This window comes from Rasamsonia emersonii, assembly GCF_000968595.1.
Source record: "Rasamsonia emersonii CBS 393.64 chromosome Unknown ctg1118621760350, whole genome shotgun sequence".
Taxonomy (NCBI): Eukaryota; Fungi; Ascomycota; class Eurotiomycetes; order Eurotiales; family Trichocomaceae; genus Rasamsonia; species Rasamsonia emersonii.
The window spans coordinates 1-15,548 of record NW_013563060.1 but is presented as its reverse complement, the minus strand read 5'-3'; the positions used below and the strand labels follow the sequence as shown (position 1 = coordinate 15,548).

Below are 15,548 nucleotides of genomic sequence, written 5' to 3'. Positions count from 1 at the left end.
AAAATTGAGATAAGAAAAGAATTTTGGAATTGTGATATACACCTTTCTCACTTCTTTCTATTCTTATCTGGGTTTAGAGAAAAAGAAGCAATACAAAGACTTGTCTACTGAGGTATTCATGATATGATATGATATGATATGATATGATATGATATAGGTCTGTGCCTGCCTGGCTGGCTGTCTTAGGCGGTAGAGATGAGATGAGACGAAACGAAGAAATAGTCATGAAAGAAGAAGTTTCGATTCAATTCAATTGGATATCAGTATTAGATAGATAGACATATCAGATATCACTACTGATAGATAATATCAATCAACGCACTGTGCTGTACTGTACAAAGCATATACAGGTCTTGTCTTGTTTTACTCAGGTTCCTGCCCCTTCCACTTCTCCTGCAGCTCCGCAACATTAATACCGCAGGCTTCAACCCGGCGCACAATCGCCTTCGCCTTCTCCGCCACGGGGACGTCGATCATCTTCCCGTCGAGCGACCAGGCGCCCCTGCCCGCGGCGGCGGCTTTCTCGTCGGCAATCACGACGCGCACCGCCCACTCGACCTCCTCGGGCTCCGGGCTGAAGATGCGCTGCACCGTCTCCACCTGCGACGGGTGGATGCATTGCTTGCCGTTGAAGCCGAGTCTCTTCCCGCCGCGGCTCTCCTCCTCCAGCACGGCGGGCGGCGCGCCGTCGGGCGAAGTCGACTTGTACGTCGTGCAGACGAGGTCGATGGTCGAAGGGAGATTGTGGGCGCGGGCGGCGGTGACGATGGCGGAGCGGGCGAAAAGGAATTCGGTCAGGGACGGCGTGCGCGTCAGGCTGAGGTCGAGGGCAAAGTCCTCGGCGGCGAAGATGAGGCCCTGCAGAAGCGGCGTCGAGGAGCAGATCTGCGAGAGGTTGGTGATGGATTTGGCGGATTCGATCAGGGCGAGGAGCGAGATGGGTGGTCGCGACGCTTGAGCGCTGCTATTATTACTGCTCCTCTCCTGCGTTGCGAGTGTGTGGGAAATGACGTCCGTGACGAACGTCAGGTCAGAAGCAGAGTTGACTTTGGGGACGACGATGGTCGTCAGGTTTGGGGATTGGAGCTTGTCTTTGTTAGCAAAAAAAAAAGCGACAATTGATCGGACAGATCTCACCACTTCCGTCAAATCTTTCAACGCCAATCCACTTTCGACCGAGTTGATGCGGACAGCGCGCTCTCGGATCCTCGCCGGAGCGGGCTGATCGAGAGCTCTCCGCACCAGCCGCCGCGCCTCCGCCTTCTTGTGCGGAGTCACGCTGTCCTCGAGATCATAGGCGACGCAGTCTGCAGCGAGCGAGCGCGATTTGTCCAGGAATTTCTGAGATGATCCGGGCACTATGGCAGCGATTAGTCCGGCAGTGATTTCAAGGGGTGGGCATTATGTATGCTATCTTGGTTAGGGCTGTCTCCGAACGGAGCAGGATTGCGGGGAAAGCTGAGGCGGGGATGGAAGAGCTGGGAGCTGAAAGAGCTGGGATTTACCATAGAGCAAGGCCCGTCGCAGGGTATTTCTAGCTGCCATGGCGGATCTGGTTGATTCGTTCCTCTCTTGGTCGCAATGGGCAGAATCTCATGTCGAGAGTGCAGGAGAAAGAAGAGTATCAAAGGTGTCTGATGTCAATCGATATTCCTTCTCGGGTATCAATTATTGGCCAGCGGACTCGGCCCGAAGCGGGTCGCCTTAGCCGCGATGCTGGAGAGAGATATAGCCATTACGGAGTATTACTCCGTACACTGGACAGACACAGTGGGAAACGCAATCCAACGATCTTCAGGCTGTTGGAAATGGAATGCCTGATAAAGTTGAGGTGATCATGTCAGCGCCATTCATTGCTGGAGGTCTGCCATGGACAACTGCCTGTCATAGAAGCTGTGGTGTAGGCTGTAGCAGACTGAAGGTAAGGGTGAAAATATTAATACTCGCAAGTTTTCCCATATCAAAAATCAATTAACATGCTCTCACAAGTAGTCGACTGGCTGTCTGTAGTTGCTGGCCAAATGAGTAATTTAATGCATGACCATCCACGCATTCCATCATCATTCTGCCGCTCTTCACCGCCCGGTATTGTACACGCGTTGCATGAAATCCGCTCGACAACCATCTGGACGACTTGATAAGGCCAACGACCAAGTCCCGCTTTGCTGGATTTGAAGGAAAACCCTCCATCTCTTTCTTCTGTTTGTCTTTCCCTCCGCCATGGACGCGCAGCCAGGCGACCTGAATTGGCGCCTTAGCGCCCATCCCATTACATTGCTCTTCTTCCTGGGCTTTCGGATCGGTTCGTCTGCTGTCTAATAATATAACGAACCAATTGCGACAAGACTGACATGTTTCGTTTCTATAATCTAGGGAGTCTCCTGATGTACCTGTTTGGCGTTCTCTTCATCAAGGATTTGTGAGTTAGCAGCTGGGCGGTTACAAGACCCAAAGTTTCCGTATTATAATATATATCTCTGACTGGAAATGTTCCCCTCCGTCCAGCGTCCTCGTCTTCATCATCAACCTCCTGCTCCTCTCCGCGGACTTTTACTACCTCAAGAACATCGCCGGTCGCCGACTCGTCGGGCTGCGCTGGTGGAACGAAGTCAACACCGCAACGGGTGACTCCCACTGGGTCTTCGAGAGCTCCGACCCCAACACCCGCACCATCAACGCCACTGACAAGCGATTCTTCTGGCTCGGTCTGTACGTGACTCCGGCGCTGTGGATTGGCTTGGCCATCCTGGCCGTTATCAGACTGCAGAATATCATCTGGCTGAGTTTGGTCGGTGAGTTTTTGCAATATAGAGCCTCAAGGAATATTCGGACTCTAGGTTGGCTGATGAATTTTCTCCTAGCCATCGCATTGGTCTTGACCATCACCAACACCGTGGCTTTCTCCCGGTGCGACCGTTTCAGCCAGGCGTCCAACTTGGCTAACAGGGCTCTTTCGGGCGGGATTGCGAGCAACATCGCCAGTGGTCTGCTGGGCAGGCTTTTCCGATGAGTGAAATTCGGCTGGACTTTGATTTTATTTTTGTTCGCGGATGAGTGTATCGGCAAGGGAACGCATTATTTATTTATTTATAAGGACAGTAAGACGCATTCATCCATTCATTTTTCTTCCTCCATTACTCCCCACTTCACGAAAGTGAAGGCTCTTCAAGGGGAACGAGTCGCAGTTTTTTCCTGTTTTATGCTAGCAATAACGATGATTTGCGATGTATGTATGTGTGTATGTATAACCAAAACTTTTTTTTTCTCTTTCCCGAATACGGGATATCCGCATACAGAACGAATTCATTACCAAACTTGCCACTTGCCTGCGTTAGTCGTAATGTATACAGCCATGATCGACGCATATTCCATCTGGATCGGTGTGTTCAGTCGACTATTTTTTCCGTCGACGACGGTAGGTGGTGCGATATGTTTTCTTATAATTTCTCCTCAAGACTCATGGAACGGCCTCCCCATCTTCCTCCCAAGCTGTTTGGAGAACACGCACTATACTTTCGACCGGCCATGAAGTCAACTTCTCCCATTTTTGGAGTTCGTCGAGTAGTTGTCGCCTTTGTTGCTGGTTCCTGATGTATACTCCACCTAGGAGGGAGAAGAATACTTAGTCAGGTACACTACTCAATTTCAGCAGTAAAAATGAAAAAGGTCTCCATTGTCATTGGCTGCCATCTCGCACATACAGAATGCTATAGGCCCAAAGGCGTTGACTCTGGCGGCATTGGAATCGTTCGAAATGGCCAAGGCGCAGATCTGCACCGCGTGATGCTCAATCTCCTGAGCCACGCGAGGAGTTAACGCCATAATTCGGGATCCCATTTTCAACGACCCAGCTTCGGCCGTCACAACAGAGCCCAGCTCGGCTAAAAGAAGAATGATTTGAAGCGTATGGTAGTACTGCAACCCGGCAACTGAATGATACGTTTGCATCAGTGTCAGTGGGGAAGAGGATCATGGCCTCTTGGGCTTACTGTGCCATCCGTGAAAATGCAGCAGTTCGGGAAAATTGTTGGTGCTGCGATCCTGCTCGAAGTGAATAGGTTCAAACGAGATTGGCAGATCTCTTCTCCATTCATCAACCTGCTCCCTCAATGATCTCCACTCCGGGATAGGTAGAACGCGGGCGTCGTTCCCTGTTCCGAAACAGCTGTTGATTGTCCTGCCCAGAAGCAGACTGATCATGTTAGCTCGGTCATCGTCCTCGGTAGGGTACTGCATCCAGATGTTTTCCAGGTCAATCTTCAACCGACGTTTCTCTATCAAGGCAACCGTGATGTCTTCTCGCAGGTAGTTCCAGAAACCCGCGCTGAGCAGATCGGGGCCGATCCGAATCTGCTGGCCGGCCAAAAAGGATGACGAGCCGTGGAGATGGCTCTGGGATCCTACGCTTTCTATTTTACAATCAGAAAAATGAATTGACTGGAACGTAAGAATGTCTACTTACGAGCCAGAATCTCGTACGATCGTAGTAAACACGTCGCTGCCAGCGTTGCCCCGTCGTGAATCTGGCTCCTGCGATCTGTAATGGCAATCAATCTCCGGATGCTCTCCAAGTGGTAGTACTCTGCAATGTATAAGAACTCTCTTGACCCTAAAGACCTGTGGAGATGCACGGACGAGAATGCGAGGATCGCGCTAAAGAGCAGAGGATTATGTAGGGCTTCGACCGAGACCACATCCTGGAAGCGGCGTCGCGCGTCGTTTAAATCATACCATGGTGCGAGCTCACTGACATAATGGCGGAAGATGGAAGATATGCGGGATTGCGTGAGCGCCTGGCGGGGATCTTCTGGGGATGGAAGATCCGAATGCCCGTTTGGCGAGAGGGGAGGACCTTATCCGCATCAGCAGTGGCTAGAGCCGACTAGGTACACGCTTCGAGGTACCTCTTTGCTACTTCAAAGTCAGTTCCACAGGACATGTCACCCCTAGATGAATCTTTCTTTTGCAGACACGGCCGCTCTTCTGACAGACCCGGCACACAGGACCTTGACCATCGCCTAGAGGGTCCAAGTCAGATGGCACAAAGCACAGAATAGACAAAGACAGGCAGTGCAAAACTATAATCGAGTGGCAGCATATGACTCGTCATGACGAACATTTCACCTTTCGAGAGCGACAAGTTTCACTGAAAGGATTCAGCAGAGGCATTCATATCGGATCTAAACCATAAGAACCAAGCCAGGAAGGACGTATAAGGCCTCACCAGCCTCCAGAGCATGTCAACAAGACTGAATAGCACCAATTTAGTTCCTTGGACTTTTTACTCACGATTTTCCAGCCTTGGACGCGGCATTAAGAAGCAATTGATGGTGGAGCCATATAATCGATTCTGCTAAAAAGGTGGGTGGATGATGGATGTCGGCTGTTTCTTCCCCGCCGGAAATGTTCTACGGTTAAGTTAGAATTTGTTACCGAACGTAGGCCAATTTACCAGCTTGCCCTAATTAATTGCAACACTGCCTATACTGGATTTTTCTTGATAATTGGAAATACTCTAGAATCAAGGATCGTAGACTGTGCCAGTCTTGGTGAAATCAACTATGACTGTTGCACATGGCGCATATGGAAACCCAGGTACGCTGGAGGCCTCCAGGATGGCGTATCTTGCAATCTGTTCTGCGATCTGAGGAGACATCAAAAGGCTTTTTTTATTCCACCAACTGGCCAGTCCTATGCACTTGCTTTAAGGGGTTCCTTGAACCACAACGAGTGCAAATGGCCCCCACGAGTCGTGACTCATGGTGGCCCAAACTAGACCATAAAGTGTCAGTAAGTAAATAACATCATTAATACTTACCCTGCAGTACGGAGTAATGGGACGACTTGGAAGGCTTATCTGCTAAGCGATCCTTACTCCAGAGCATATAACTACAGTCATTACAGAGTACTCCGTACAGCACGTCTTTTCCATGTCGTCCAGGATCCTGCTCTTAGCTGCTCGGGCGGAATAAACAGCATCAGATCCGCCCCAATCAGATGAGGCAATAGACGCCCTTCATTTGTTGGGGTTGCTTAGTCTGCGTCAGCCTTATCATGGATGAATATCCAGCCTGTGTAACCAACATAAGTACAGAGGATGTCTGTTGGAATTTCGGTCCTTCTGAAGGATGGCCTAAGGGCAGCAGTCAGGAGAAAGTGTAGATGTTGACCCCTGTTAGATCGTAGTATGTAGGAACATTGCCTTGTCTCTTTTGGTCTACTCTGTATGTGAAACGTACTGTACGGAGTACATGCCTGTACATGTAAGTAAGAGGTGATTGATCGTGAAGCGAACACTTCCCTCCTGGGGCTCATAGGCCATTTACTCAAAACTGTATTCTTCTGATGAAGTTGTTAGAATTTGTCCAGTGTTATCACTTTGTGCGTTTTCAAGACATCTAACATCGAGACCAACGCTGATTATGGTTTAGCTTGGTCTTTGAATGTTGAGAAGGAGGAAAGCAAAGAAACGATAAGAAAAGAAGAGAAGGCTCCTCTCCGTTGGCTGAGAAGCGACGATTTGAAGACTGGCTGGCTCATCCTTGTTCAGGGGTGTAGCTGCCTGCGGATATCGGAATAGACGTCTGCAGTTCCGCATCTTTGGGCCTATATCTCTCTCCTTCAACATCCCATGCTTCGGAAATTCAGCTTTCCACATGCAGATTGACCCGCTTGTTCATCTCGCCAGCAAGGAGCGTATCGCTTGATTCTTCAGGTAGCCAGGGCCATCATCAGTGTCACGCGAAGAATTCGGCAGATGAAGCATATGGTCAACACCTAACGCTACAGTCGATCAAGGACTAGCAGAGATGGTCTAAGCAGGCTCAGAACCCTGTCTAGTCTCTGCCACAATACGCTAACGACGCGCTTCTTTCTTCGCAGGATGCAATGTCTTGTTACGAACGATACGAGATGGCACCGTCCGTGCCATTCTTGAGATCCATGTCTGCCATTATTGCAGTATGAAAGCATTGACCTTGTACCGGGCGGTCTCTGAAATCAGGCAGTCTATTTATTGCCCTAAGGAGGCCTTGCCTTCCTGAAAGAAATACGAAATGTTCATGCAGAAAGCCAGTCCCATCGAAATCCATTGCAGTCCTTCTCACTTGCCAATGCCACATTTGACGCTTACCTGCAGATAGCATCGGTGCTAATGCCGGGTCATCTGGTCACGCTAAGGTTGCCAAACTCGTCTCATCAACTGGCCAGGATCCAGTCTCGGCCACCCAAACCCGGCCGTCGTAAAACGATCATTCGTCGTCGTCGCTGGGGCGAGGCAGAAAAAGAGTGGTTAGTCGCTCTCAGAATGGAGAATCGTCACCTGCCCTTGGAAGAATTTCGGCAGGTATGTTTGCCTTCTTCCAGTTGCACACATGATTAACTGTGCTATACAGAGATACTGCCCCGAAAGGTCTCTCCCATCGATAAGAAAGGTGTTGAAGGTATGTGAAATCATTTGCTGTTGATCTGCAATTCGAAGATGAACCCGCAGGCTGAAAAGGTTAGGGCTATCTATTGGGCTTTTCCAATAAATGAAACCAAAAAAAAAATTAACGTGATTTTGAAGGCCCCAGATCTGAGACTCGCAAAAAGGACTGGTGATTCCAGTCCATATAAACGAAAGTTGCAGAGCAGAAATGTCGATGAAAATACATGTAACAGCTTCAACGATAACGAGAATGACACCGGTCCAGACGAGGATATTAGCGACGCGGGGAGAGGGATCCCTAACAAAGTAAGTCCGGATAGTCAACGACGATCTAATATAATGTAGTTCTCACATATATGTTGACATGGGAACGCAATCAAGAAAACACGCACCGAACTGACTCGGAGACCGGAGACGCCTCGACAGGTCACTGGACGTGACGCACATATTCAGAGTACCAACAGCGTCTCTCCAGTCGCTCCTATGCCGCTACCAGCACTACCTACCAATTCAAGACATTCAACTTCCCCTGTGGTGAGTCCCAGTAGCGTAACAGCCACAGCGCCAAACGGAGTGAGAGGACACCACAGTCTGTCTCCATTGAGGGCTGAGAGACCCTCAGGGACAACGAGTCAGATAGTAACCCCGACAGGGACAGGAATGGTTAATGGGACAACAAATGGGAATATTGGCGCAGGCGCAGGCTCAGCCGACTCCGCTGCGAACGAGCGAGAAGAAACCCTCGAACTGGTAGAAGGCCTCGTGAGCGATGTAACTAATACAAAGTCACCACGGAGACAACAGACAACCTCTATCCCCCTCAGGGCTGTCATCGATCAGGACAGAATATCTGAAGCAGGCGACCCTGCTCTACCAACTGGGCAGCCAGCTGGCCGAGCAGGAAAAAGCCCGCGCCGACACCGCCGTCGCGGAAGTCAACAGATACAAGGAGGAAAATGACCGGCAGCGTACCCGTCTCGAGGAGGAGACCAAGATGCTGAAAGACGAGATCGACAGACTCAAGCAGGACCTCCGGGATGCATGGTGAGAAATCTCGCGCAAGTATAATCTCGCCTGAGGGGTGGTCCATATGTCCGAACTCCTTCGAATTTCTTGAATCCTTGTGTTATGGATTTGGGTTGTATTATATGAACTTATGTACTGTACGGAATAATGTAAATACCAAAAGTGGCCTTTCGTTTGTTTCTTCGTTCTTTGCGTTTATTAATATTGATCCTTTTTCCCTTGCATTTTTCTAAAGCAAAAAGCTGGCCATACACTTAGCTAAGTACGGAGTACCTTAAGAGTTGTTCTGTATGTAATATGGACTCCGGAGTACTCTGTAAGGTCAGTCAGACATGTGCCAGACCCCAGGAGACAGAAGAAGCATGAATGACAGTCTCAAGCCACTATAAAAGGTGATCAGCCTGGAAATGGTGGTAGGAGAGGTGGTTAAAGAGGAGGAAGTCTATTAAAAATGAGGATAATAATAACAGCCTCACTTCCAGCAGAGCTTATACCACTAGAGACTTTTTTTTAGCAACAAACCAAGCACCCCAGATACCTATAAAAGGACCAAAGAAGGCAAACCCACCAGGAACAAGCCTGAAAAATAAGCCATCTACTGTTGTTGAAACTGAGGTGGAAGGAATAATATCCCGGGATCACCCTAGTTCGCGTTAGCGCCAACATCCTGTAAGGCCGTAACCAACATCTCCTGCAGGCAGCCATCGTCGGTTTGGCAACTTGTTGTCCTCAACTCGAGGACAAACATCAGCCAGACAATAACACCCACACATACACCTAACAGACGGCCATCAGTTTCAGCAGTCTTCTTATCGTGGGAACCACCACATATATCTCTCCAGTACAGTCTAAAAATTCAGAAATTGGTTTTACCTTCCTATCAGCTTTGGTTTAAGATGGCCGAAAGCTCAGAAACTACCCCTCTTCTCACAGATCCCTCCACTGGTCCCTCTGGAGGACAAAATGAACAGACCAACACACTTTTGCCCAATTCGACTGTGGAACCACCTGCTCCATACACGCGAGCAACGTTCATTTTGACTTGGCTATCGATTGCCCTCTCAGTCTTAACTTTTGGTTTCACCGCTGCCATCGCTATCATGGACCAATACTCTCCGCATGACTATTATATGGACTGGCAGATCAGAGAGAGTTGCCAAATAATGATTGGGCTGGTAGGAAATATTATCACTATATTATGCCCGGAGCAATCCTCATCAATGAAATGATCAGTCACTTCAATTGGAAGTGCTAACCTTTTGATTTCCTCTCTAGAGCGCCTTCGTGGCTTTCATCTCCTCCCTCAACCTTCTCCGCCTGTATCGACGTCGGCGCGCGACGTGGCTCTTGAACCTGATCGTCGACGCCATCGTCGCTTTCTACTCTGTTGGTTACTGCGTCAATGGCCTCTCTATGATTATAAGTCGCGCGTCGTACGGCTCCGACTGTTCGTCGGGTCCCTGGGATCCCACCACCCCGCCAGACTACGAGACGCCGACCTGTGAAGCGTTTGCGAAGAAGATTCGGATCCTAGCTGGAATTGGATTAGGTTTTGGGTTGGCAATGGCGTAAGTTCTTTGCCTATTTATTTAGTATTATCATATGCTGAGAACTGGCCCACATCTAGAATCGTCCACACGATTTTGTTCTTGATTCGATGTGTGCTTGCTTACCGCTGGATATTCCAGCAAGGACCTAATAAGACTTGGAGGTTTCCAACTGGACAACTCACTGTTGAGTTTACGATCAAATTTTTGAGGCAGGACGAGACGGTTGGATCACTCTCGGGAGAAGAGTAGCAAAGTAAAAAGGGCAGTGTAAGGGCGTTGTGATCGTAGATGTTTCTTTCTTTCTTTCTTTTCTCATTTCAACATTGCTAGAATTTCCGATGGACATCGGTCATTTGTAAGGAAAAGACACAGAAAGAGTCAACAAGTTCGCCGAAAAAGGCGTTGTTTCCTCCGACTTATACGGAGTATAGTATAGGCTTCATATTATTATTGGCACCCCAGCTTCATATTGGCATCCCTATAGGCTTTATAAAGGCTTATATTATATAGGCTTGAGGAGGCCCGAAGGTCCAGATCATCTACCTAATAGGCATTAATTACCTAAGTGAGTAAGCCTACTCTTCAAGCCTAGACGAGCGGAGCGAGTCGTTGAAGGCTTGTACAGTACATACTGCAGAAAGATTCCAAATTATTCAAAGTGGCACGATTTTGTCATCCTTATTCAGATACTCTTTCGCAATAGTATCACCCCAGAAGTTATCCGGGATATTTTCTCCCTTCACCTTTTTAACTTGAAGGATTTGTCATGGAATGCCATAATAGGTGGGTCAATCAATACACAGAAGCTGTCCAAACAATATCCCAACCCGTTGGTTTGGCATTTTGGCTTTTGGTACAACCATGGAGTTGTACCAGCACGGCTCCTCTCTACCATCGTGTCTATGATCTTGTTAGCCCACATTGTCCTAGGACAGCGCCAAACTTCCCTGCTCATATGCTTACATGGCATTTGTAGCGTCATTTGCACTATGTCTCAATTAGTTTTTAGCAAGTTTAATAATAAATCCATGTTATATATTCTTACTTCTCAACAGCCGACATCCTATGCCCGTGATAATCATCCATCAAAAACCATCTCTATATTGGTCCACCTAAGGCCTATTCACCTTTCGTCGAGATTAAGGATAGCAGCATTTGCTGTCTCCAAGGCTGACCTACATTCAATATCATACATTAGCTGCTGTTTAACTAGTCAAATGGTCTATTTCTTTACCTTAATTCCCGGTTCTCGAGGATTGCGGCGCAGGCCGCGCGAACGACGAACTCCTGCAAATGCAGGCCCCAAAGCCTGCTGGTGGCTACGGCCAGCGCGGGAGGGATTCGACGTCGTGGGGAGGAACGCGGCAGCGACGACCGTGGTTCCGTTTTCGGCGAGGATGGTGCCGGCGGACTATAGGAACTTATATATTGGCTAGATGCCAGCTTACAGATGTACCAACTGCATCTGCCCCTAGAGAAAGAGTTAGTACAGTGCAACGAAAGCTTAGAAGAACGGTCTTAGAAAGTCCTACAAGAAAGGCAAGACCCTCCCTAACCTGTGCGGCCGTGGCCGCCTCTTGAAGAATTCTCTTCTCCTTCTCCGACTTCGCCTTCCTCTGTGCCAGGATACGACGTTTCAGGGCAGGATTGCCCGCCCAACAGGTCTCCTTAGCGTGGCCTGAACGGTTACACTTGGTGCAGAAATTGTCCCTGGTTGTTACAATGCTTACGGTAGTCATCGTGGCTTCTACTTCAAACCAGAACTCAATCAGTTACTCAAGTCATTATTGCATCTAGACAAACGCTCAAGATATAGCTATAACTCACGAGTTGATAGAGTGCTTTATGAAACTCCAATCACATGATCAATCCATTTTCTGTGTAAGTGAAGCCATGCCTGGAGTGCTGACGAGTACAGCAATCAGATAGCTTGTCATTAAATATTCTAACTGTGGGAGATAGAACACAACACAACTTATGTTATGCCGTTATAGGCATAACACAGGATAATGATGATTTTTGTACGAAAGTCATGAAAACGTACTTGTCAAGATGAAGTTGTGATGTGTATTTTCTAATAGAAGACAATTGGTAGCAGGTTGTTGTAAAAAGAAGAGAAGAAGAAGGGAAAAGGGAGGCGGACGGGGAAGCTCAGTTATTGCCTAGCTTCGTACCAAATTAGGCAGGAGCCTCCCATCCCGTCCTAGAACGCGCCAGTAAATGACAACAGAGTGAATAATGATCAATTAACAGCGACAGATGGCCAGCACAGTGAATTAAGCACAAAACTGCTAAATTGAGTGCTTTAGTTAATGGCTGGTTTAGTCAACTTGGCACTAGGAAGCATTAAGGTCCTGGCCAGGCGTACAGTACAGCAATAAGGCAGAGGAGAACACTAGTAGGTCTCTGCAACAGATTCAACACCGCGTCTGGACTAGGCTTAGAGTTAATCAGTAGCAAAGAGACATGCTACCAATTGTTGTGCCATTATAGGCGTAAACTACCTTTGAATGCTAAATAAAGCCATCGCGAGCCCAAGTCTCTGAGATCCTGTCTGTGAGCTCCATATAAATCAAGGCGGAAGATGAACCTGTTAAATCAATCATCGAGGGTGAACGGTTTGCCTGCTCATCCGGCGAGGGTCATCGCACTTCTCCCTCACTGTCAGGGAACTTGTAACTTTCCCCGCTATCTCACACAGAGAGTGGCCGTAAATAGCCCAACTGGCTGGCTGAGATAATATCGGAGAAAGAGCTCTACAGGTGCTGTCTCTTCGTCTCTGATTTCAAACAGCTGTGAACGTTGAATAATCATATTATCTCCGTCATGGTGCGCTTGGATGATTCTACCATGTTGTGGACCCATAAATGAGAGGATTAAGACCTTCATTCATGATAATCAGTAGCAGTAAAGATGAATTCAACAGTGAGGGTGGAAACTCACTGGAAGAACCAGATGCTGCCGATACTCCTTAAGCGAAATGCGGATTCTCATCACCCTCATGATAGCTTTCAATTCGCATATGGTGAGGTTTCCGTGGTTATCTGCCCGAATATCTTGATGCATATAGAACACGGCATGTGGGAATACGTAACTGGTGTCCTCAAGGACACCACTGGTTCTCCAACTTGTTTCCATGCAATCATTGTGCAGGTACAGATCTTTACGCCAGCGGCCCTTGTCAGTTGGCCTAGGTAGGTAATAATTAGCTGTCTTGAAAAGGCTAGTTTGAACTTCCTTACTAAGATATGATACACTTACCCCCTTTCAAAAGGCGAAAAGTCCCACAGTGTTTGATGAAATGGTAAAAGGCCTTCTCGGGAAGAAGCATCTAGGTGGCCATAGAGGTGCTCTGTTATGATCTCCGCTCGGTCGATATCACGAATGTCAATACTTGACCCTCTCGCGATATCATCCGAACTCTCTGAGCCAGAATCTTCCGTATCTTCCTCCATGTCCTCCTCCGTGTCCTCCTCCGTGTCTTCCTCCGAATCTTCTTCAGAATAGTAGTTCAATGGTCTCACTTGATCCCACTCAGGGTCAGTAATCGGATGATTACGAATGATCTGCGGTGACAGAGGCTCGAAGTAACATGGATTGAATTGGATGCGTTCTCCATTAGCACTCAGGGATACTTGCACAGAGCAGATGCCTATTCGCTGAGGTCCTTGGGCTCAAAGAATTCTGATTTATGGGCTTCGACTTGGTGACGCAAACGACGGATATCATCGAGGATGCGGCGACGTTTGGCCTTCATGGATGAATCCATTATTGCTGTATGGCTGCTGTTGGTCGACAACTTGCATAGATGTCAAGACGATTGCTAAGCAGGAAGTAGAAGGAAGCAGTTAAAATCAAGATTTCTCACTTAGGATGAACTGATCAGTCTGATGTAAGGTAATCTATGTGGTTTCCATGGTTTCTTGGTAGGCACCCTCATAGGCTTTCTCAAGGCCTCATAGGCCATCTACTCTACTCCAGCTCATGGTGAGGCAGTGAAGCCTCTGCATACTCCAGGGCTCATATAGGGGCCTATAGGCACCGCTCGGGGGCCTTGTAGAGATAGGCAGGCAGGCAGGCAGGTTCCAGGAATGACGTGGTATGCTTATGTCAGCCAATGTCCGTAACTTATCACATGATCCCCACGTGACTAAACATTTCAGGAGCCAATGAGGTTGCAGGAAAGAATCTTGAAGGCCTCACCCTAAGTGACTTCCGTCCTTTCCGCCTGCGCTTCACCGCGGCTAAGTCCGGTGGTGGCCACTTCCGTTTTGGGAATAGGGGGATTACCTAAAGAGGTAGGTAGCTCGTACCGCACCTAACCTTACCTGACTCATACGGAGTGATCTTCAAATTTTTTTCCAAGACATCGATCGATCGCGTCATAAGTAAGACATACGCCAAAAAAAAAGGCTCAAAGCTTCAAGCACTCAGGCCCACTTGGCTGGTATGTAGGGTTGCAGCTGATGCGAAAATTTTCTTTTGCCTGCCTGCTTTTCTTGCTACAGCCACGGCTTACAGAGCCGAACGGATCGAACGGAAGGCGAAGCACGTGGCGAATAATGAAGGAATGAATGAATGGCTCAGTCAAGTCTACTTACTACTCGACGTGCCTTGCCTTGCCTACAGAAGTAAAAGAGAATGGAAGATGAAATAGAATGGAATGGAATGGAAGTTCAGTGGCAATGTAAGAAAATGGACTGAGGCAGCATATCCCCATCCAGTATGCATTTCTCATCATTTTTGATGGTGAAGAGAGAAGAGTGAAAAATAGTAATTAAAAAAACCTAGTAGTCATACATGCCCATGCGAATATGAATTTTTCCCAGAAATGAATCCCTTTCCTCACTCCACAGTTTGCTGGATAACGCCATGCCCATAATCAAACAAGAAAGCCCCCAGGGGCCAAAAAAAAAGACAAATGCAACAACTCGACTGACTCGCAGCAAGGGTATAATGATGCATGAATGATGCATGAAAACTCAGCAGCATTGTCACTGCGAGTGCCGTGAACGAAGAGAAGAGAAGGTATTGACAGAGGTATCGACATGCTCTGTTCGATTTCCGCTCCCATGTGTTGAAAAATAAAAATGCGCCGTGGTAACCTCGGTCGTCAAGAGAATCGAAAAAAGAAAAAAAAACAACTTTTGGTGAAAATCCGGTCGTGACCTCGTAACAATGCGTCATGAATATCGCAATTAGAAGACGATCGATGATGGTTATGCACCCATCAGCTTGCTCCAGCTTCTCTCGAGGCCGCGCCGGGCCTTCTCCTTGGCTCGTTCCGTCACCGACTCGGTGCTGGACGAGCTGCCGCCCGAGAACTTGCGCGAGAGGCTGTAGGTGTCGGTGGACGGGTAGATCATGTTGCCAGCACCGCCTCGTCCGACGTGGAAGACGGGTGCCATCTCTTCACGCCGCATGTCGCGCTCTAGCTCTTCGTCGAAGCTAAAGATGGCCCGTTCGCTGCTGCTGTGGACATTCCCCATGCCCCCGCGTCCGGACTTGAATGTGCTCGGAGTATGCGAGTCGAGACGTGTTAA

General features: G+C 48.3%; 7 protein-coding genes across 7 annotated transcripts; 3 read left to right on the top strand and 4 right to left on the bottom strand.

The window, feature by feature from the left end:
• Positions 1-363: 363 nt before the first annotated feature.
• On the bottom strand, positions 364-1,545 carry T310_5966 (Citrate (pro-3S)-lyase; the record flags this gene model as incomplete). The annotated part of the gene is made up of 2 exons (XM_013471181.1): positions 364-1,358; positions 1,506-1,545. The coding sequence occupies 2 exons, from the start codon at positions 1,543-1,545 to the stop codon at positions 364-366; spliced, it is 1,035 nt and encodes a 344-aa protein (XP_013326635.1).
• Positions 1,546-2,351: 806 nt separating this feature from the next.
• Positions 2,352-3,010, top strand: T310_5965 (Clathrin-coated vesicle protein; the record flags this gene model as incomplete). The annotated part of the gene is made up of 3 exons (XM_013471180.1): positions 2,352-2,419; positions 2,506-2,792; positions 2,862-3,010. 3 exons carry the CDS (start codon positions 2,352-2,354, stop codon positions 3,008-3,010), a joined length of 504 nt encoding a protein of 167 aa, XP_013326634.1.
• A 447-nt stretch (positions 3,011-3,457) lies between these two features.
• T310_5964 (Uncharacterized protein) lies at positions 3,458-5,314 on the bottom strand (the record flags this gene model as incomplete). Its single annotated transcript, XM_013471179.1, has 5 exons — positions 3,458-3,603; positions 3,702-3,929; positions 3,990-4,400; positions 4,463-4,852; positions 5,290-5,314. 5 exons carry the CDS (start codon positions 5,312-5,314, stop codon positions 3,458-3,460), a joined length of 1,200 nt encoding a protein of 399 aa, XP_013326633.1.
• Positions 5,315-7,153: 1,839 nt separating this feature from the next.
• T310_5963 (uncharacterized protein) lies at positions 7,154-8,477 on the top strand (the record flags this gene model as incomplete). Its single annotated transcript, XM_013471178.1, has 5 exons — positions 7,154-7,345; positions 7,395-7,442; positions 7,493-7,735; positions 7,811-8,191; positions 8,289-8,477. 5 exons carry the CDS (start codon positions 7,154-7,156, stop codon positions 8,475-8,477), a joined length of 1,053 nt encoding a protein of 350 aa, XP_013326632.1.
• Positions 8,478-9,351: 874 nt separating this feature from the next.
• On the top strand, positions 9,352-10,213 carry T310_5962 (uncharacterized protein; the record flags this gene model as incomplete). Its single annotated transcript, XM_013471177.1, has 3 exons — positions 9,352-9,630; positions 9,731-10,023; positions 10,144-10,213. The coding sequence occupies 3 exons, from the start codon at positions 9,352-9,354 to the stop codon at positions 10,211-10,213; spliced, it is 642 nt and encodes a 213-aa protein (XP_013326631.1).
• A 531-nt stretch (positions 10,214-10,744) lies between these two features.
• Positions 10,745-11,744, bottom strand: T310_5961 (uncharacterized protein; the record flags this gene model as incomplete). Its single annotated transcript, XM_013471176.1, has 5 exons — positions 10,745-10,905; positions 10,969-10,992; positions 11,185-11,203; positions 11,240-11,416; positions 11,454-11,744. 5 exons carry the CDS (start codon positions 11,742-11,744, stop codon positions 10,745-10,747), a joined length of 672 nt encoding a protein of 223 aa, XP_013326630.1.
• A 949-nt stretch (positions 11,745-12,693) lies between these two features.
• Positions 12,694-13,774, bottom strand: T310_5960 (uncharacterized protein; the record flags this gene model as incomplete). Its single annotated transcript, XM_013471175.1, has 4 exons — positions 12,694-12,888; positions 12,949-13,195; positions 13,267-13,657; positions 13,723-13,774. The coding sequence occupies 4 exons, from the start codon at positions 13,772-13,774 to the stop codon at positions 12,694-12,696; spliced, it is 885 nt and encodes a 294-aa protein (XP_013326629.1).
• Positions 13,775-15,548: the final 1,774 nt, after the last annotated feature.